Source organism: Cebidichthys violaceus, unplaced genomic scaffold (assembly GCF_023349555.1).
Source record: "Cebidichthys violaceus isolate CVI_PGR_0920_01 unplaced genomic scaffold, fCebVio1.0.p SCAF_75, whole genome shotgun sequence".
Taxonomy (NCBI): Eukaryota; Metazoa; Chordata; class Actinopteri; order Perciformes; family Stichaeidae; genus Cebidichthys; species Cebidichthys violaceus.
Window position 1 is genome coordinate 361,203 of NW_027176959.1, and position 23,125 is coordinate 384,327.

The 23,125-nt window shown below is 47.6% G+C and overlaps 1 protein-coding gene across 1 annotated transcript; it reads left to right on the forward strand.

The window, feature by feature from the left end:
* Window positions 1–6: 6 nt before the first annotated feature.
* On the forward strand, window positions 7–3,665 carry nfil3-2 (nuclear factor, interleukin 3 regulated, member 2). Its single transcript, XM_068737014.1, has one exon. It carries the CDS (start codon window positions 57–59, stop codon window positions 1,677–1,679), a length of 1,623 nt encoding a protein of 540 aa, XP_068593115.1. The 5' UTR covers window positions 7–56; the 3' UTR covers window positions 1,680–3,665.
* Window positions 3,666–23,125: the final 19,460 nt, after the last annotated feature.

Here is a 23,125-nt window from a genome sequence, read left to right on the forward strand (position 1 = left end):
GCCGCAAAAACAACGAGGCCGCCAAGCGCTCCCGGGAGAAGCGCCGTCTCAACGATATGGTCTTGGAGAACCGTGTCATGGCACTGAACGATGAGAACATGAGGCTCAAGACCGAGCTGCTCCAGCTGAAGCTGCGCTTCGGCCTCATAAGCACCGCCTCCTACATTGAAAAGAGTCAGCAGATGGGTGGAAGCAGCAACGCGGGAAACGGAGGTTCCTCCTCGTCCTCCTCCTCGACCCAGTACTACTCCAGCGGTTACTCCAGCGGTTCTCAGGTGATGATGAACTCCGATTCCTCAGAAACTGAGCAGTCTGGACGCAGCGAGGGCCACAGGCAGATGGTGAAGTACTCCCCACGCGGCTCCCTCTCCGACATGTCCGACGGCTCCTCCAGTGACAGCCCTGAGCCGCTTCCCTTCGAGATCAAACAGGAGGGTGACAGGCTGGAGATGGACATCGCCAATGGCACCACCACCCAGATCATGTTCAACATCCAACGTGGTCTGGCCTCGGTGCCCACTCACCACCAGATCCAGCAGCATTCTCAGGAGCTGGAGGCCGCATATCACAGCCAACAGCAGCACCACCATCAACAACAACAACAACAACAACAACAACAACAAGCCCATCAGGAGCCTGCGAACGCTATCAACACCGTCAGCCAGCCTGCCTCTCATCCACCCGCTGCCCAGAGGAGCGTCATTCTGTATGGCTCCAGCAGCGCCTCCTATCCTGTGGACGCCCTGACGAGGCAGCAGGACATCGACGTGCCGGCAGCCCAGAAGCAGAGCGGCGGCGGCAGCAGCCAGACCTGTGCCAGTCGGCTGCCCCAGTATATTACAGAGAGCTCCACAGAGACACTGGCTGAGGTGACGAAGCAGCTGGAGAGGAAGACGTTAGACTCCCCTCCATACGAGCTCTCAGACAGCCGTGACGACGCTGGAGAGAGACAGGGGTACGGAGTTTGCCAACCTCCCCAGCAGCACCTGCAGCAGGAGCAGCACCAGCAGGAGAGAGATTCGTCTGCAGAGATCCTCCACAAACAAGTGGAGGGGGTGAACCACTCCTACCTGTACCACCCTCATCAGCAGCCCCATCATTCATACCTCAGTGCCCAAGACGAGGAGCCCCCTGTGCTCACCTACGAGGGCGGGCACGGCAGCGAGGCTTACTACCGAGGCCAATCAAATACCAAGGACACGTCATCCAGCGACGGAGATCTCCGCAGCTCCGATAAAGACGCGTCCACGGACGATGACGAGTCCCCCTCCTCATCTTGCTCAGATTTGGGCAGCTACCACAGCCAGCATCTTACCAGCCTCCACCATCCTGCCTCGCCTCTGCCCTCCTCCCAGGGCTACTCCCAGGCCCAGGGCCGGGATCCCCAGGGGGAGGTGAAGGGCACAGCGTTGCCCCACAAACTGAGACTCAAATACCGGGCCATGAGCACCGGGGGCAACTGCTCCGGCCAGGAATCCCCGACGACCCCTCCGTCTGCCACGCCGCCTCCCCTGCCCCAGCACCCCTACCTGTCCCTCATGCCGCAGCAGAACGTTATGCGAGAGAGCCCCGCCGGAGGGGAGGGGGGGCAGGACGGAGAGCGGGAAGAAGGAGACGGGAGGACGACGAAACAAGAGGCGAGATTAGGTGAAAGACAATGTCTCCTCCAACTAGCCTGAACTACCCTGCCGTCATGCCTTTACCCTATAATCAAACCCCCTCCTCAAGCCCTTGGGACTTCTCTACTTCCTTATCCCCAACGTCACCAAAAAGGCTGGACATCTTGTAGGGCTTGTATCATATTTGTATATATTGTACAGATTTGTCATTTCTTACATCCTCTCCATACTTACAGAAGCACTTTTTTTTAAATGTGATGAGAGGAGGAATGGAACTACCTGCTTTTCTACTTTTGTCATCCAACAAAAACACAGCAGAGCACATTTAGATCACAAGAATGTAGGACAAGGAAAAGTTTTGAGCTTTATCAGTACTACAAATTTGGTACACATCCGACCGTAGACAAACATACACATGCGTGGCTATCTGCCTTAATCTAATGCAAACGTACACTGGGGACATTCCCTCGACCAAAGAAGCACCAACACTACAAACACCAAGTTCCATACCTCTTCCCAGACCCTACCTCTACCGACCCATACCCTCCCCAACCACCTCCATTAGTTCACGAAAGATCGCAGTCACCTTTATTTTTTAAAGCACTTGGTTTGTATATTACTGTGATATATGAATATATGTATCTATTATAAATATATATTTTACAAAGAAATTTGAATACAAATTCAACGAAAACGCGACGGTAAAAAAGAGGGTTTTTGAAAGTCACCATCCTATTATGAATCACAATTAACGTACAACCACGGTGTCCACTGTTGCTACAGAACCCATTTGAATTAAAAGAAAACTCTCGTGATTGTTAAGCTTTAGCATTAATCATTTGTTAATGCCCTGTTTACACAGAAATGGCCGTCCGGTTTGGAGCGCCAACAGCACTGAATGGAGAACACGTTGTTTCCTGAGGCGAGGGCCTCATTAAAATGTTTGGATTACTTAACCTTTAAACCAGCCTTGAAATATTCGGTGGAATTCACCAGCTGCAGGCTACAAGCCTTTACTTTATTTGAGCTTTATCAACCATATCTTGTTGTCGTCACCATTCACCGGCCCCCGTTGTATTTATTTCCTCTTCTCCACGCACCCATCACTGTAGAAAAGCCCACAGGAACATAGACGGGAGAATGTGTACAGACCTTTTTGAGATGCAGCTTTGAGCTTGAACTGTAATGGAGGTATGGGATGCTCGGGGGGGGGGGGGGGGGGGGGGGGGGGGGCTGAGGTCCCATTCGTGTAAACGCACTACAGCGCAGTTCTGAACGAGTCCCGCTTGTGTAAAGACCCATGAAAAAAATGACTGTACATTGATTGGGATGAGTTATTGTGAAACTAAAGCTCGTGCAAAACCAAAATTCTCTAATCCTCCAATTTGTGCCAGGGTTGAAATTGCCCAGCAACAATCTGAGAGTAAGTGAATGAAGATAGCCTCCCTTGTGTCCCGTCTGCCTCCATTAATCATTTCAGGCGTTATTCATCCCTTTCTCGTGGTAGCTCTGCTACTGGACAGCGATGAATTTGCCTGCATTGGATCCTAGTTTAGCAAAAGTCTATGTACCACGTTTGGCTTTTTGGTGCTTGTGTATAAATGTAAAGTCCCCCCCCCCCCCTCGAACAACACTGTAATGTTTATTTCATTGGTTTTGTATCCTCTTTGTTTTTCGTCAAGGTGTTGTTCTGTTTTCTCTATACTGTGTCTTTTCTCCTATTGACTGTGATGACATGTAATTGCCTCATTCCTCCTCCCCCCCCCCCCTCCCCCCCGCCACCTTTTTTCAGTGTGTATTAATCAGTAATGTTTGTGGTTTTGCTGATGGTTTTATGAAAAAGACGAGGAGAGAAAGAGAAAAAAAAGGAAGAGAAACAGGCGAAGCTAGTGTGGTGTTTAGAGATGGGTGGTGGTCGGTCATTACCATCGCTTCATTTTGACATGAATATGTATGTAAAGACACTAATGTTGAAGATGGCAGCATTTCAAGATGGAAAAAATTAAATAAAAAGAATGTTGACCCGATCGACATATCATGAAAATGGCCTGTTCCTCTCTCTCTCTTTAACACAACGACACCCGATAGGATGTTACACACACTCATAACCAAATCAGCAACTGACTTTTACAGCCAACGCAAAGGCAACGCTGAGCAACGGCACAGTCAACACGGCAATCGCAGTCTGTGGGCAATGCGTACGAACTGGCAGCCCGACTCGTCATCGCGTCAACCGCCATCACGCTCTGTGACCCGTGTTCCAGAACCGCCAGTTAGGTAATGCATTCCTGATTAGTCACTGATTGACATAAGAGAATGAATCACCATCAGTAAGCAGACAGAATAAATTAGGGCTGCGCAGCATTACGGCCGTCCTTGGTTCTAATCTTCATTTTATACCTTGAGGACAGTTAGATTCTTTAGCAGGATGTATATAAGGACACGCCCCCGTTTCCTGTAAGGTTGTTTTTTTTTGCTTCTCATTTTTGACTTTTCCCAAAAAACACTCAAGAGGCACAACCTGTTCGCATTGTGCAGAGATAGCCCCGGTGTAGAGCTTACCATTCTGCAGCGAGAGGAGCTTCGCAATGACACACTTTGCCCGGCGGGGACAGCGGACACCCCGGCGAGCCGCTCTGATGTAACACTGGCCTACTTCACTGACAAACGGGAGCCCAACGCATGAAAATAGCAGAAAATGGTGCCATGCAGAGGTGAACACTCTTCTGATCACAGCATCTGCACCTGAGAGTCATGCAACGACACCGAGGGGACGTTCAGTATAATGGATACTTTGCTCTAACGTGATCCCACTGAGCAGTGAGTCACTGGCCTTCAAAGACAAAAGGATCACCTTTTTTTTTCGTAACAACTTGAACAAGTGCATGTGTGTCCCCCCCCCCCAAGCCCCTCCCACCGAAATCCAGAATATTTATAGCCGAGGAGCGGCACAAACTTGATCCGTGTTTCAAACTGAAGAGCCATAATGTAGCCTTTAAAGCCAGGAAAAGACAACAACACTTCGCCATATTAAGATATCCAAAATCAAAGTCGATATCTAGATCCCCGAATATTCAATACATCGTGTGAAATTGTACTGGTTCTATTACACAATGGGTCCCTAAAATGGGTTGACTATTGAGTAAGCACATTATCTTTTAATCCATTTTACTTGTTGTCTTCCTCGCTCTTATAAGCCCAAAAACGGGGTCATGTACATAACGAGATGAAGGGCAAAGGGAGGAGCAGTGAGAAGGAGGCAAGGAGGGGAGGGAAGTTAACCCAGTGCACTAACTTGATCTAAGCAACTTGATCTCGCAAACAAAGCGCCTCATTGAGGCCGACGCATCAATGCCCTTAGTCACACGCACACACACACACACACACACACACACACACACACACACACACACACACAGGAAAAAACACATTTTGAACCCGTAAGATTTTGGAGTTGCTCGGTAAACATGAAGTTGCTGAGAGTAGCCACCATTTTGTTGCACCTGTGGGATGCCACGGTGACACACGGCAAAGCCCCGGCAGCGTTTTTGCTGCGTCCCTCGTTTCCCTGATCTGACTTGAGCGGCTGCTGCGCCAGAGCTCGCACAAACAGGTCAGGAGGAAAGTAGGTCAGTGTGCGCGAGGAGGGAGGGAGCGAGGGAGGGAGGGAAGGAGGGAGGAGAGAAGGAGAAGCAAAAAGAGGCAGCGCGCTGGAGGGTGGATCGATGGAAGGTTAGGGCTCCATTTGTGTCGCCCTTGTTTGTCTCTGGCAGCAGAGATGCGCTTGGCAAACGGAGCAGAAAACAGGGCTCTCGTGTTACCTGGATCCCCCCCCCCTTCGCAGCCTGGGGGGGGGGGGGGGGGAGTGAAAGGGTTTAGTGGAGCATGAGGCATGAGAGGAGAGAAGGGGAGGGAGATGGAGGGTTAACGAATGATGAGAGAGCAGATCAGTAAGGTAAACAGGACTGCAGAGATCTGGTTTGTGTCCAAGACGACACACTAGAAGCTCCTATCACGTATTCCGGGGCAGCTTCCAGGACGCCTGCGACGCCAGCTCGGATTCAGGGTAATGCGACGGAAGAATTCCCTGGAAAGTAAAGCCGAGTCCGCGAAACTCAAATGCTCCACAAATGTGCGTCTGTCATTACAGTCTTGGTCGGGTGTACGGTGACCGGCGCCGTTCGCAAACTCGGGGCAGCAGACCTGCCGACCTGCTGCCCATTCCTCACCTGCACTCTGCAGCTTCTGAGCAAACACACCTGTGCACACAAACGAACAGCGCAGAGCGCATGCGTAGCCCTGATGCACGCTGGTGTTGAGATGACCGACTTGTTTATCGCTCACCGGCCTGGAAGGCAACCGTTTACTGAGGTTCTCATTACGAGATCTCCTAGGAACCATCATGCCATAAACAGAACAGAGCGTTTCCAAAAAAGAAACTGCGCTTTCTTGGAAAAGCACGGCGGTACTCGAAGCCAGTCAAACATAACAAGCGTATGAAGAAGTCAAGATGAAAAACATTTTCTTGTTATATAACTGGCTCGTAGCTTGAGGCTTGGCACACATCTTACAGGAAGAGGGAGCGCTGTTTGATCAGAGGCAGCAGCAATGAACAGCTAAAACATGTGAGATGTGAGGAGCAAAGTTAGAGGTGGGTGGATGAACGAAGCGATCAAATGTGACAAATAATGTGTTGAGAAAGAGGTAAGGCAATGGGCCAAAAGAATCAAGTGTTTCTTAAAGGGTAACAGAGGAAGATGGGGCGAGTGACGCATTCAAACTGGTCTGAAGCGGCCGGCCGAGTGAACAGAGCTGGAACAGGGAGTGGCCTGGCCCCGATTTAGCTGTGGGCCCACTGTAGCCCCCACCCCCTTCACTGCATTCACCATACTTTCTAGGTCATGCGCACACACACACACACACACACACACACACACACACACACACACACACACACACACACACACACACACAACTTGTTGACCTGCAGCCTCAACCGTACCTCCCCTCTAAAGTGCCAGTTGAGAATCACAGGAATGTCACAGACTTTGTTTTTTTTGACAAACACGTCTAAAACCTCAAAGGAATTCCAACGATGTGGGTCTACGTATGCGTGTGAGCAGCTTTAGAAAAGAAACCTGACTGGATTCAATCCTCGACCTCTGATCTGCTTATCACATCAGTGTGACCCATTCTTAACAGCATCTCCCGGGTCAAATGTCGCCTCAATAACCTCCGACCACCCACACCTGCAGTGCAGCGGGATTCCCCACCGCCCGTCCTTCCCCTTAGCAAAGCAGAATGCAAAAAACACAGCAGTGGACCTGCCCTGAGTGTAGGAGAAAAATAGTCCAGAGGGAGAGACAAGAGCTGGAGACAGAAAAGACAGGTGTGTGTGTGTGTGTGTGTGAGCATGAACCTGCAATAACCAAAGAGGGAAACGGTCCAAGGGGGAGACGGCGAGGACAGATAATGAATGAGGAGGGAGGCCCAGATGGCACAGAGAGAGAGAGAGAGAGAGAGAGAGAGAGGGAGAACCCTGGAGGGAGTAAACACTGAGAATGTGTGTAATTCGCCCCATGGGCTTCCTTCCTGTTGGGCCACAAGCCAATCAGCTAACTAAAAGACAACAAACAGAACGAGGACGGTGCACTCAGTCTAGTCTCAATCCCAAAGTCCACACTGAAGGGCTCAACGACTTCCAGTGGGGTGGTATAATATAAAATATATTTTTTCTTTGTAGCCGTCCAAAAAATGTGTTATAAACTGCTTAGAGGTATTTTAATTCACTCTCTAATATCTATTCATGCTGTTGTGAAAACGTCTCCTTCAAACAGGTCATTCAAGTTTCTCACCAGGACTACATTTTACGAGATTTCCTGTGAACACATCATGGGAACTTTATAATACTCATTTTCACTTGACAGAGTCTGAACTTATCACAATGTAAGAAGTGAACGCAACCTTCGTTCGTTAGCCGTGCGGCTAACGTTACTAGCGCTCTTCCCGTCAATTTAAACATATCGGATGTTTACGGTGTAACATTGTCAGAGATTGGCGACTAGAAATGCATAAATGCCGATGTCCTGATCGCATGTTTTACCGAATATTGGCTCAGGATTGGACCCAGATCTCCGCCAGATTTACCTGCAACGACCACTGTTGTGACTGAATGAACAGTCGTGACACCGGTGGGCAGTAAGGCGTCGTAAAAGACACTTTGTGCAAACTCAAAAACAAGCAGCGAACGTCATACAATCTCGCCAAAAACTAAATGAAACTCATTCAAATGTTTGCCCGCGTAACAGAGGCCAAGCTGCAGCCCCGTACTCAGCAGTGTGTGTACTGGTATAGCTACGTTAGCTAGCGGCCAAAGGCTGCTTAAGAGTCGTGAGTGAGGAGTCAGCAGGCAGTCAGTGGCACTATGAAACAATGAAAAGGTGTTTTGAGAAAGGGTGAGTCGCGGCAACCACGAGAGGTCCTTGAGCATGCAGCCATAACTGGCCACCCAAAATATTATGCAGTCTGCTGCAGCACAGTACCAGATTAGCCGTGGACAGACAGAGGTTCACACACACACACACACACACACACACACACACACACACACACACACACACACACACGCGAGCGATCGCATGATTCTAAAAAAAAAAAAATCAGCTCAGCATACCACCCCGCTGCAGCCCCACCCAAACACACACACACACACACACACACACACACACACACACACACACACACAGAGACAGACAGACAGACAGACAGACAGACACAGACAGACAGCAGCCGCTCAGGCACCTCCCCTGCCAAACAGTGAGTTAACTCACAGACGTGATGTAAGAGGTGGGGGGGGTTGACACAAATTCAGTTGTTTGTGCATTCATCGCAGCTCTGGCGCACCCCCGCTGCAGCTCCACCCGAGCCCTCCAGAGCCACCCACACACACACACACACACTCCCTGCAACCCCGGATGCCACCGCCCAGTGAGTCACTTTCCCAGGTGGAGATGCCACCCGGGGTGTCAGATGTTTTGAAAGGGGGTCTGCTGTGTAACACTCATGCTCGACATATTGCAAAACCATCCATCTCACGCTTGTCACTTCAAAAGGCCAAAACAATAAATCAAAAGCACGAAAAACATGTTGTTTGCCAGTAGCGGGTCAACGTTGTCGATTACGCCACTGCAAGAACACCGAGCACAGATGTTACCAATAACAAATAGTCTGGCATCGGGTGACGAGAAAGAAAGAAATGTTTTTTCCAATAACTCTTGTCACCTTGAGTTTATTACACAATGACATGACTAAGTGATCCTGATTGCACATGAAAGGCTCTAATTCTCGCTAAATGTTGAGAGGACATTGGGGCCGTTTATTATCTTTTAATGGTTTGACATACGGAACAAAGAGCGACTAAGTAAATGAAAAGGAATGTGTTTATATAGTGTGACGATAAGCCGTAATACAATTATTGCAAAAAACAATGGGCTGTGCTGCAGCTGAAGGACGGCGGCCATAAAAAAAAGAGTCATAAACTGAGCTAATCTCGCCTAAATATTGACTTGATGGCGATCAACCGTTTTATGACGCGCCGTTGTGAACCTTTTACTGGTGATGTCCAATACCACGGAAACACACGGAGCCACGCGCACGCGGGTAAAATGTGTGTGTGTGTGTTATCAAGAGAAAAAGAAAAGCCACCGCCAAAGCCTTTCCTGTAACACGCTGTTTTTAAAAAAAAAACATCACGATTCTGTTTTTGTTCAAATCTCACAACTTCTGCTGTAGCAGTTTGGTGTTTCTTGTATCAAAGCTTCTTCTTCACTCTGGCAGCGAAAGCAGTGATTTCACAGAGAGCATATCTCAGGACAACAGTGTGGCTGTGTCGGTTGGAAAGGAACGGGGGGGGGGGCATTACACAATGTTGGGCAACCTGCCGCCTGCAGTTATAACTTGAGTAGCATACGGCTGACTGTGTTACTGAGGGATCTGGGCAGGGAGAGTGTGGAATGTTTGTTTGGATTTCAGAGGGCTCAGTCAGGGGGCCCCAGGACTGTACAGAGTGTGTGTGTGTGTGTGTGTGTGTGTGTGTGTGTGTGTGTGTGTGTGTGCGTGCGTGCGCGCACAAGCATGTCCGTGAGGGGAGGGTTCACTCGCGGCAAATTACCCTCACTTGCCTTGCCTCTGTTTTTGTTTTCAATTCCTCGTCCGTGGCTAAAAACGAGGTCAGCCGTCACACGAGACGAGCAAACGGGGAAAAAAAAAAGAGAAAAAAAACACAAAACATTCTTCACCTTTGTAACAGATATTTCTGTGACGGCCTGCAGCGAAGCCTCAAACTCAAAAGCTCAAAGCTCCACCGGCTATCTGTTGACTTTTTGAGGCCACATCTTCGTCACCCACAACGAGAATGTTTTTTTCACCGAGCTACACAGAAATGGCAGTTGGTCATGTGTTATATGCTCACTGTTGACTTTGGACGGGCTCCAGCCTTCAGTGACCTTGTGGAAATTCACATTCGCAGGTGTTGCTGGTGTGTGTGTGTGTGTGTGTGTGTGTGTGTGTGTGTGTGTGTGTTGCGAGTGTTTACAGGCAATGGGAGTGGCAGCAACAAGGAAACAAAGAGCAAAACATTTAGTGCCACAAGTAATGTGTGTCGTCTTGACATTCATTAGAGAAGAACGTGCTTGAGATCGGTTCAAACTGCCACTTTGAATGAACGTGCGCCTTATTTGTAAAATGTTGCACTGCGGTTTGTGTTTGACTCAAGGATTCATTTCTGTGGCAACTGAATGGATGACGTCGACAAAGGCTTTCGCTGCCTTTTTGCTTTCACCATGACGGCCTTGTTCCAAATATAAGCTTAACGAAGTGGAACAGAACACCAACAAAAAGGAGACATTTTACGGTTTATTCACATTTCTTTTTGTCTGTCAGCCAACCGATGTGGAGCGGATAGAATGTGGACAAAGAATATGCGCTGCATCGATATTCAGCGTCTAGACCTTGTCATTCCCTATAAGCTCGGCACAGCGGGGGAGGGACAATACCTTAACCCCCCCAAGGGGAACGGAGACTGGGATTGTTCACACTGCCGGCTCAAATCCGTACTTTGGTGTATGGAGATTTTAGAATGTCAGGACAGCAAAACAGGAAAAAAAAAATAAAAAATCTGAGATGGTTTCAAATGCGATTTCGATCGGATTTCTACGTCTGCGTCTCAGTACGGAGCAAATCGGATTTGACAACTTGACAACACGAGAGGGTGAACGCTTCCTCGCCAGAAAGCAGCTACGCGCTTCCTGACGCCTATGTCGTTAGCACAGCAGCCCTTGCAGATATGGCGCACCGAGACCAAAATACCAAAATTCGGATTTGAGCCTACAGGTGGATGCTGGGGCAGGAGGAGACGGCACAGCTTTCAGGTGCCAAGCTGTCATGGCAACGATAGCTTGTGCGCACTGACCATAATCAGAAGGGTGGGCCGACTGGGTGGCGCTGCCTGACGGCATTGCTTAATTTGAGTAATTCAAGGAAAGTCAAAAAAAAACATTGCTAAGTTTAGTTTTAGTTTGCCTGTAATAATGAAGGGTTCAAGGGGAGGATTATGACGTCACTGTCTGCTTCTCTTCACCTGTGAGCTTCGACAGGAGGGTGTAACATGCATGTAAGCTCACCAAATCTTTCCCTAATCACAAGGGAATTACACGAGTTAAATCACACGTGGCTTGTCTCGCTTCACCAGTTCAAAAAAGCAAACAATAAAAAGATAAAAGCCGTCGCCTGCAACACTGCATTGTCAAGCCGCCGTCTGTAATCTCACATCTTCGGATGCCTCGCGGCCATATTTTGAACCGAGACTAGTTATTAGTCAATCTGCCCTTTGTGGGGCATCCACGCACAGTCGAGCCTGGCGCTGGAGGCAGCGTGCGAAATGTAGGTCAGCTCCGCCCACTTTTTTTGGCGCGGCCCCGCCCTGCTCTCATCTTTCCACCAAATAACTTTACAAGCAAGAGAGGCCTCGGGTGAACCCGAGCTCCTCGGCGAAGCAGCTGAGGGGCTGTGGGGTAACAGAGGGGTGAAGGGCTTCAGTGGGGGAGAAGGGGGGGGGGGGGGGGGGGGGCATGCCCTAAAATTCAGGTTTGGCACTCCTAACAAGGCTCGGTCTCTTGGCGACCCCCCCCCCCCCCCCCCCCCCCCTCCCCTCCTCCCTTTTTTCCTCCCTGACTTGTGAGGAAACCTCCTCTCTGCTCCAAGAATCCTGACCATATACAGCCTGTGAGATCACAGGCCGACACACTAGACCTCAGTCACGTGTCCCAGCTGGCTCCGATTCCACCTCAACGGCCGAGTGCAGGAACGTCCCGTCTCTGAGGCGACCCGTCTCAGGAGCGACCGTTTTTCTGTTTTCAGCGCCACAAACAACTGTTTCTCCATGAGCAGAAACGGGGGGGGGGGGGGTCCTTTTAAGGAGACAAAAACATGGGTGCTATTTCATGTCTGGTACAGGAGAGAGAGACAGAGAGGATGATGAGGGGGCTCTTTATTTTCTCCTCAGACTGGAATGCGAGCGGTTTGGGGCCCCCCCGGCAGCAGCTGACTGCATCAGTGTGGGTGGGTGACTACAGCTTTCCATTATGAGGCTGATGTTCGGGGCAGCGTGACACACACCGGGGGGGGGGGGGGGGGGGGGGCGCACTTTCCACACTGGCAGACGGCGCTGCAGCTAAGAAGTTTAAATCATTCAGGTTTATGCGTCAACGGCTGAGCAGCAAGAAAATGTTTGAAGGGGGGAGGAGTGAAGTCACCGGTGAGCCGTTGGGGCCTTTTTGTGCCTCATCGTCGTCACCCGGAAACCAATCTCAGCGCTCCATCGTGAACAACGGTCCCGATTCCTAAAATGCCTTCCTATGGAGGCTTGTTCGGAGGAGCTTAAAGCGTGGAAACACCGGTGCATCCTCTGTGAGAGTCCCGTGACGAATAAAAGAGGCGTGACATACAGCTGAAATAATCTCAAACCGTGGAAGGACTTTACGAATGTAACTGTTCCTTTTGTTTTCACAAGTTGAAGTTATTTGAGCGTCCCTCCCTTCCCTTGATGACACCTCGATGTTACTTATGTTTTTGTACTGCTTGTGGGCTACACGCAATTCAACTCCAATGGTGGCGACACAATGTCTACATGTGGAAACAGCTGCCGACGTCAAACGATTCACTCAGCACTAATTTGCTGCATCTCATGTCGTCATTTACATAGACAGGACCGTGTTTGTTTATGTAATACATATTCATATGACTATGACTCTTTATTTGTTCGGCACTTTTCAAACCAAAAAGTTGTCATGAACCGAGAAAGCGGAGAAGCTAAACCGCACTGGGTGACCTGTTACTCAACTAGGAACAAAAACAACATGGTGTACGGAGCTGACAGCACACAATAAAGCAATCTAATCCACAGCGGCCTCCGCGGCTCGCGAACAAATGCAAGGATTCAAAAGGCGGTTTGTTTACATGATTGCGGGCGGACCGCTGGAGCGTTGCATGTTATTCCCTCCACATGCGTACGTGCATCCAGTGACTGTCGTCATACATCTTCTGCTCACGTTATCTGCTGCCTGCTCTCACGCTGTTGCCAATCACGCACACGCACACGCACACACACACACACACACACACACGCGCACACACACACGCACGCACGCACACACACACACACACACACACACGCACACAACCCCACTGAAGCTGGTTTCTTATCCGGTTCGATCTGGTTTGTCGAGACCTGAGGGAGCCTTGTGTCAGATTGTTTTGGGGATCGGGTGTCAGAAGAAGAAGATTTCCTAACAGGGTCAGAGGTCAAAGCCCCACCGTGGACACAATGGCTGTAATTCTTGCCTGAGAGAACAAAAACACACACACATACACAATGGAACATAATCCACACTCAGAGCGTTGTAGTTTCGGGGGCATGTATTACTAGGACAGACGGGGAGGGTTCTCCTTCTGGTCGCTTGTGTTACAGTGAAGAAACGTCTGTCTGGAGGCCGTGACCTTTCTGGCCCTGCACCCTCTGGTTGAAATCATGTAAGAGTTCAACGTTTCCTCATACAACGGTTCGTATGACATCTCACGAAAAGTTACTCCGGATTTTTTAGCACGTTTTTTCCTACGAAAGTCCAGCAACGCGTGACAATTTGCGCTCGTTACGCGCATACGGTCCTTTCAAAATAAGCTTTTTGTCTTCACGAGAAACAACTCAGTTAAGTTTAGGCAACAAAACTACTTCGTTAGGTTTAGGAAAAGATCATTAAAATACCCACGGAAGTGCCGTATGTGGGTGAGACCGGCCTGAAGAGTTAGTGCAGATACACCGCGGTTAGTCGGCCATATTGGAAGGTTGGGTCTCAGGGTATGATCACAAAGGAGGAGTTATTTTGGTCATTATTTTGGTGCCTCGCTTATTTATTTATTTTTAGCCAGATGAACATGAATGTGTGTGTCAAATTACATGCCAATCCATTTAAAGTTTCTGGTAAAAAAAAAAGTCTCAACCCTCTGGTGGATCTAGAGGAAAAGTTAGGGAATCACCAAAATAATGGAGATACATCTTTGGGGCACCGTTGGACGTCGAGTTCACATTTCACGGAAAACGAATCCTATAGTCGTGGAGACTTTTCCGCCTGGACCAAAGTATCGGACCAACCTGGCAACATTGCCGTCTATAGAGTCACGATGAAGAAAAATTAAACTCATACAGAAGATCGGCTTTATGTTTAGATCAAAGTCTAGCAGGGTGGGACCCATATGAACACATAATGGACGCAGGTGTGTGAGAGCGTCCTGCTGACTGACATGTTTCGGGACACGTTATCCCGCCACATAGCGGCGTTGGCCTTCCTGCCGCAGACAAAAGGACTGGGCGCTGAGCCCGAATTCCTCACAGGCCTCCATGTGGATCTGGTTTATTGTGCCAGCCCGGCATTAGCTCCCAGACAAAGACGGGCCTTGTGTCTCAGCTCACGTCCCCGTAGCTCACCATCACTCTCTATCACATGCTCTTCTTCTCTCCGTCTCTCTCATGTCCCTTCCTGAACCGAAAAAAACAACCGGTCATTACGCAGACATCTGCAGTAACACTAGGGTGCAACGGCTTCTTGAGAAACAAGTCAAAATGTCTTCGTTTAGCAATTTTGTTTCCAGTGGGTCTGTTATGCAAACGGATTGCACAGATGAAATATTCAAAAGATGAGTGAAACGTCAAAGAGTTTGAATCAGTTTTACTGGATTATTATCATGAAGTAATATGTGTCTTTTGTAATACATCAATATTAGATAACCAAGAAAGACAATTATCGCCGTTAGTACTTTTTTTTTTACTGACCGACGATTACAGTGAAATGACTCTTTATTTAACACACACACACACACACACACACACACACACACACATTGGCAAACGTTTAAAATGACAAGTAATAAAAGATTAATTGATTTCATAAAAGCTACTACTTGAACTTGATTTTTTTTTTTTCGCTCAGTCCTGGTTCTGGTCCTCCTGTGCCTCCCTTCCCCCTCCAGCGGGGCCAGCATTACGGTCTGGGTCTCCTGCCGGTTGCTAGATTCCAGCTTGGTGAACCCACTCCTATTCCCTCAAACAATCAGAGTGTCCTTGCAGCAGATCCTCTGTTTTTAGTTCAGTTATTTAGACCTCAGATGATCGTCTTCCTCTCTCATGATAAACAGAGAGAGTCAGAGAAAAGAGATAAAGCCCACCTGTCCCAAGCACGTAGGACCTTGGTGGACAGACACAAGTCCTTGTTTCGTGTGGATAAGAAATAATAAAGAAATAGAGAGGGCACAAGGACTTTTCGATAAATCAGTGAAAACAGTTTTGGTTTATGGAAAGGTGAAGGTGTCAGTGGGTTTGTTATGCCGTCATAGGACTCCATGTGTAAAGTACACAAAAGATTGGTGAAATGTCATCAATTCAACCAATCTGGATCGAGATATACGAACTGTTAAGGCTTAAAGTGATACCGATACCAACACAGCACTTAAATTGATACCCATTTGTTTCTATATCCTTCGATAATCATGTGAACGACGGTAGGAAAAGTGAAGCCAATGCTGAAGTTCCTTAAACTTGTATTCTCTCTACTGGCCATCAGCCTGGTTGTATAGAAGTCTAGTCTAAAATGACTCTACTTCTCAGTGATTTATTCCCTCAGTAAACATTGTAAACATGAGTTTATGATCTCAATCTCTAGTTTCAAGTCTTCTTCAATACAGCCTGATGTTCATTGAGTGAATTATGATCCATTTGGAGTCAAACAGACCATAAAGCAGAGGATGCTACCTTGTGATTGACAGGCCACGACCTCTACCAGAACTGTAAACGGCGTATCTACGTCACTCCTCCGCTGTTCAAATATGGTCACTTCCATTCGCTGGTTGCAAAAAAACAAGATGGCGACAGCACAAACGCTGAACTCTGGACTTTAAAACCACATTCCACAAACCAATGGGTGACGTCACGACAACGACATCCACTTCTGATATACAGTCTATGGTAAAATGGCACCAACACATTTGTATTTGGTGTAACGTAGCCGAACCTTCCAACCGCTTTGGTGGCATCTCGGCACTCATCCGCCAACTTCGTCGAAACCCACTGCACTTGATGTCGCCACACCATCCACTGAATGGGTTGCGGTGGGCCAATCGCTCACGCCACATTACATCACAGACCGCTTGGTTTTTCCCAGATCTGAGTAGATCATGAGGTGTCACAAGAGCGGTTTCAGTGAAATGTGTCAATAAATATTGGTCAACATTATAGTTTGGCCAACGCATCGGTTTATTGCTCAACACCTGCAAGACTACTGACACCGTCATGAGCCTCAGCTGTACCTCGTGTTCAGAGCTACTATGCAAATACCAGCGTGTTAACACACACACACACACACACACACACACACACACACACACACACACACACACACACACTCCTCCTACTTACATTTTTCTGATTTATGTCATGTACAAAACACAGATACGGACACGTATAATCAAGAACACATCCCACAAGCTTTTCTGATTCCCATAACTTCATAATCATTATCATTACCTTCTCGTACAATCATTTTATTATATGTATTTATATAATTTTCCCAGCAATTATTCCCCTTGTCTTGTGACGAGAGGTTGTTTCAAGAGCCCTTGTCTGGCATCCAGCAGCACTGGCAGTACGTTTTGCATATTAAACTTCACGAATAATTATAGATAATAGCAATATCCACCGTTGCCGACGTATCAGTAGGGCACGACACAAAGAAACAACCTGTCTATCTAGGTCAAACCATTCCTTACAGTCAACAGGTACACACACACACACACACACACACACACACACACACACACACACACACACACACACACACCAAATGGAATTTATTAACAATCAAATCAGGGTCACATCTCAACAAATTTATACCAGTAGCAGCAGGAGTGGCAGTGTGAACCGGTAAATGCGTGTGTGCGTGTGTGTGTGTGTGTGTGTGTGTGTGTGTGTGTGTGTGTGTGTGTGCTCACTTTGGTGCCACGTGAGTTGTTGGTTAAGTAGGTCAGTCAGTAAGTCAGGAGTGGCAGGGAAGGAGTGCACAAACACAGGCTAACTCCATTACCTCATACAGTGGATTAGTGTCAGCAGGCCGATCCATCTGTCTCGAGCCGTCCTGGTTCAAGTGACTGGAAGAAGTGCCCCCCCCCCCCCCAAACGTACCTGTAAGCAATGCACACAAACAACCGACACAAACAACAAAAGAGAAGAGGGGGGGGGGGGGGGGGGGGCTTTCTTGTGCAATAGCCACATGAACTACCCTTCAACAGGGTTCTGACTGCTGACACACACACACACACACACACACACACACACACACACACACACACACACACAAGAACTTACTGAATTTACAACTGCAAGTCACTGAAGTCAATGAAATGATAAAAGTTACACTGAGGAAGTTCACTGGTCTAACTCTCGTGCATCACTTTAAAAAATAAAGTTGCTCTGATGTCCTTAGAGGACAAAAATAATATATAGTCATATTATTTTCACGGAATTAAAAGTCCTGATCATAACGACCAAAATATGCATTCATTTTCAGAATTTTAACCCTTTAAAAGACACAGTTGTTTATTAAAAAGGACAACTTTCTTTATACTAAATGCTCGGGGAAGTCGGTTATTATTATTATTATTATTATTATTATTAACAAGAACACCGAAACGCTGCGGCGCTCCATATTACAGCAGCAATGCCCCGAGCACAAACCAGAAAAACAGCATGCATTTGCCCCACAGTTTGTAAACAATGATGACAAATGCAACTGCGTGCACACCGTCTGACAACAGGAGCACGGCAGCGTGCAACAGCTTGTCAAGCTACGCAAGGAGCATTAACTACCGAAGACCGCAAATTCCTTGCTGGGTGTATTATTGTTTTCATAACTTAGAGATTGATTGTCTTAAAAAGAAAGTGAACATCAGATTTAACCATTAATGCTCAAATAAAGAAGCTATTACTTTTATCATGTAAAGCGGAAAGAGATTTTGAATCACATGGTGGCAGCAGAAACAAACTGTAAACACAACACCAACAAGTGAGCACTCTTTAAAAAGGTGATGTGGTGAACTTGTGAGTGTGCCCATTAACACGTTCAACAGATATGGAGCAATATTATATTATTATGTTTCATTTGTTTCTGTCCACCTGATGAATGTAAGTTCAATATTCATTCTCCTCTTAGCTCAGTTTTGGCCTCCACCAGATAAACATCTGGCTCTTCAGCTGCTAAATGTTGAAGTTGATAACTTTGTCTGTCTTCTGTGTGGTGCTGAGCAGGTAGTGTACAGTGAGGGGTTTTTTTTATAGCACGTTCACTGTAAACAGCTGCCTGCTTCATCCAAAAAAAACCCTGATAAGAGCCGTGAGAGTGAACCACAATAGTAAAGTACAAACAACCGAAACAATGAACAAGAGGACAGCATGGAGCTCCAGACTGAGCTGAGGGTTTCATCCACGTAGAAGTTCTCATTGTTCACATGCAAATATCAACTTTATAAACATGCTTGGAACACTATATTAATGCAACATATGGCTGAGAGGGCCAAAATAAATGTGTGTATTATTTCCATGCCAACATTCTTCTGAGGACTCCCTGTTTCATGGAACTGTACCCTTTATAAAGAGTTCATAAGCTGTGACCGTCACTGTACATAAGAAGTGGATGAGTCACGGTGACCTCACCTATTGGTTAGTGGACTGCGATTTTCGTCGCCATCTTGGTTTCAGGAACCAGAGGGTGGGGCTAAGGACAACACCGTGGTAGCGACCTGTCAATCACAAGGTAGCCCCGCCCTAAAGCATAGCCTGCTTTATGGTCCGTTTGACTCTAAATGGATCATAATCTACTGAATGAACATCATGCTGTATTGAAGAAGACTTGAAACTAGAGATTGAGACATAAACTCATGTTTACAGTGTTTACTGAGGTAATAAACCAAGTGAGAAGTAGAGTCATTTTCTCATAGACTTCTATACAAACACACTTCTTTTGCAACCAGATTAATAAATTATGAATAACGATAATTGGAAGTTGCTGACCTACATTTATTGATGGATTACCAACAAATATATCTTCTACAACCCGTCATCCCATAATTTGTTCTTAATCACTTCTTGTAACAGATCTTTAAAGTTTATAACATGATTAATTTACCATCAGATTAGTCATCATATCATCATAACCCTTAATAAAGGGTGCCTTGTTGGAAAGTGGTACAGACATATAATCACTGTTATGCTGTCTGCCAAAGTCTGGAGTATCTCCTCGAGTCAGCTGGTAAATTATTATCTCGATGACCCGATAACTAGAATCACACCTCAACCATGATATAACTTGGATCAAAGACAGCTTCCGAACGAGCGGACGTTACCGCATGTTCGGAATAACCTGCTGAAGGTAAGATAACAGAAGCCCGAGAAATCAGGTCACTGCAGTCGACCAAAAGCTGCACATGAAGTGTTGAGACAGACGGACAGGAAAGAGGCAGAAGTGTGCTAAAAGCGTACACAGCGGCAGCAGAGGAGTCGGTTTACACTAAGGGCCTCCCTGCTCCTCCTCCACTCAATCCTTCTTCCACTAATCCAAACACCTGGAGGTTGGGGGGGCAACCAGCCAGCCCCATGTGAGTGGTTGCTCACATGCGGTCGGCACACAACATGTAACAGTAACACCTTTACTGGGGCCAAGGCGGGCGGTTGTGTAATGCAGCCCTACACACACACACACACACACACACACACACACTGTATACATGTACAGAGGTGGTCGGGTTAGCAGGTGGGAGGTAAAATGGACGAAGGGGATCTGCAGTGTCAGCTGCCGTCTGTATCCGTGGTTACATGCTGTGTTAAAGTGTGCCGCCTTAAGCTCCACCATTGTTACCGCGCCGCGCTGTCTGCCAAGGCAACATAATGTGCGAGTAGTTTCCATTCAACAGGTTTTCTGGAAGTGTGACGGTCGCGAGACGAGGCGACAAAAATCCCCGAAGTGTGACGGCAAGAATTGAACGTGAATGAGAGTGAATTGTAGAGCCCTGCGAGGATCGAGACGTGTCGGAGGAAAATAGGTTGTGTCGTTACGACCGACACACGTCTGGACGTACGGAGCTCGGCGGAGGCGGACAAAGAAGACCAAACCGGTGGTAAACACGAAGGCTGGGCTTCCAGAAGGATCCTGCGAGTAACAAAGACGGGCTAAGCTGGGATTTCACTGGGGAGGATGTGGGTCACTGAACCTGTAAAGCCAGGTTGTTATGGCCCTCTCATGCAAGGATGGCGATGACGGTTTACAGTACGGCCGCGCTTGTTCAAACACTTCGCTGCTGAATGACTACTCCTCAGCCTTGAGCAAATAACTGCGATGGTCTTTTGTTCAGGTTTGGGAACTTAGTAGCTGTTGTGAGTTTACAAAGAACATTTTGCAGGTTGAGAGGCTTCAAATTTGACTTGACCTCCGATGCGGTCCTCGTTCACCTCTTTTTCTAAAGGAGCCTTACGGGAATCCGTGGTAAAAGTCCTGCACAGACAGATCTTTATTAATAGCAGCCAAGGCATGAGCAGTCCGGACGTGTTTACATTGAGCTCACATTGCAACTGAGGCGATGAGAAGTCCCCCAGCAACAGAACAAACTGTGCGTCACATTAATTGCGTGAAATGTAAAAGGGGAAGAAAAAAATAACAGCTCGTCTCCTGCCTCCGGCTTGTTGTTTTTTCCAAGAGAAAGTAGGTTATCGACAGGTACTTAAACCGGGGGAATAATGGCTGCCATTGTCTGTGCAGCAACAGGCAGAGAGCTGAGGAAATGGGTGGGTTCTTGCTAAAAGGGTAAAAAGGCTGCAAAAGCTGGACGAGAGAGTGGGAGAGAGAGAGGGGGGGGGGGGGGGACGGAATGTGAAGGCAGGGAGTGTGTTGCCATGTGCTTGGGCCTGCAGTGCCAGTGACTGAAACACGTCACTGGGTGACTCACGCTGGAGGAGGCCGAAGCGCCGCACACATCTCCATTCACACACAAACCTCCATCCATTAAGGTAACGCATGCGAGGACGGCCAGGCGTCTAAAAATAGACTGGCACACGGACATGGGAGTGCGCATGACACACAGCTGCGGAAAAAACCCCCCAAAAAAACACTCGATACCGCAGAAAAACACACGCACTAAAGCAGAGGGAATAGGAAAAGTACAGACATTAAGCTCTCCTCCAAGTGAGCGAGGAGATAATGAAGTCTCTCCTGATTGGCCGGAACACGGAGGACGCATCTCAGAGAGATGAAGGGTCACCGCAGAGCCTCCGGAGCCGAAAACCAGCACACTTCAGCTCTCCTGAGTGGATGATATGTACTGCCAAAGATATTTAATAATTACTATTAAGGAAGTGTGACTGTCTCTTGTTCTCTTGCCCGTGTGTCATAACAATACTCAGTGGCATGAAAGAATGAAGCGCACATTATACAGAAAACAAGAGGGAAAGCAAGCCAACGCAAGGTGCTGTGTATTTGTGTGACACACTTTTTTTTTTCAATCAAATAGAAGTTAAACATACATACGATGCACTAATATGCTGACTCCGGATTCAACAGCCAAACGGCGGAATCTCACATCTTTACTGAGCACAAAGAAATTAAATATAAAAATATATCAACATCGGTTTTGAATAGCTTGAAGATACACCATTTAAATACTTCCTCCTATAGTTTCTAAGGACGGGTGAAGCTTTGCAGTCAAACGAGTGATAAAAAAAAAAGCCCTGCAGAGAGAAGCAGCAACACCTCATGAGCAGTGATGTAAATGTGGAAATCATGTGATTAAAAATCTCAAAAATAGAACAATATAACTGCGCCGGCTCCACATGTGAGCTGCCGGTGCGTGACGAGGGGAGCCGCTGTGTGGCAACGCTACGTTAGGCGAGGAAAAAAAAGATCGACCATCAACGTCCCAACATCCATGTCAGCCGTGAACGAGTCACGTGGGCGGCCAGACGTCTGTACGGGAGTTCAATTAAACACATACATGTCTGCATCGAGGTGGGGAGTCATATGTAGCCCTTCATGCATAATGCATGAGTGTGTGCACATATGGCAACATCAATCTGCTCCCTGCCAAGAATATCAAGGGGTGTCATGCTGATTCAGTGTTGGTATACATACAGTAGTGTGGTTTATTGTGTGTGGGGTCCACTACCTTCCTCTTCTGAGAACATGGAACAAGGTTTATCAACAGCGTGCAGAGCTGCTTTTGATACAGCGTTTGCAGCCACTGGAACATGTGCAGCGTCTATATAGGTTGTTGAAAACATGGCAGTAACTCACTGACCTCCACACACACACACACACACACACACACACACACACACACACACACACACACACACACACACACACACACACAGTCGGACGCACACGTAAGCTGCCGACACATGCCTTTCTTCCTCGGGCTCTGAGCTGTAAATTGAGCTGAATGACTCTTCTCCTCCACGGGGGTTGAGCAGAGATCAGAGAAAGCTGTTGCCTAACATCTTTGCAGCCGCTGCGCAATCAGCGTGATTGCGAAACAACCAATACATTACAACAGAGCTGCGTTTGGAAGAGGTGAAGACGAGGCCTCTGCTTACACAAGCCTGAACTTCAGACCGGTGGCAGTAGAGAAGTTGAGGGTCGTGGCCTTCAAAGGAAAAGCCACGAGCGAAGCGAGCGAAGCGTCCTCACGCGCTTCCTTCTAACCCAGAATTTAAATATTCCATGACCCCCATGAAGATCTTAATATCACATTTAAGAGGAAACTAAATGCTAAACAGGCCCGAGACAGACGCGGAAATGACTTCTGACCTCACCACAAGCTCAAGAATGCAAGCGACCGCGAACCGAAACGTCCCCGACTTC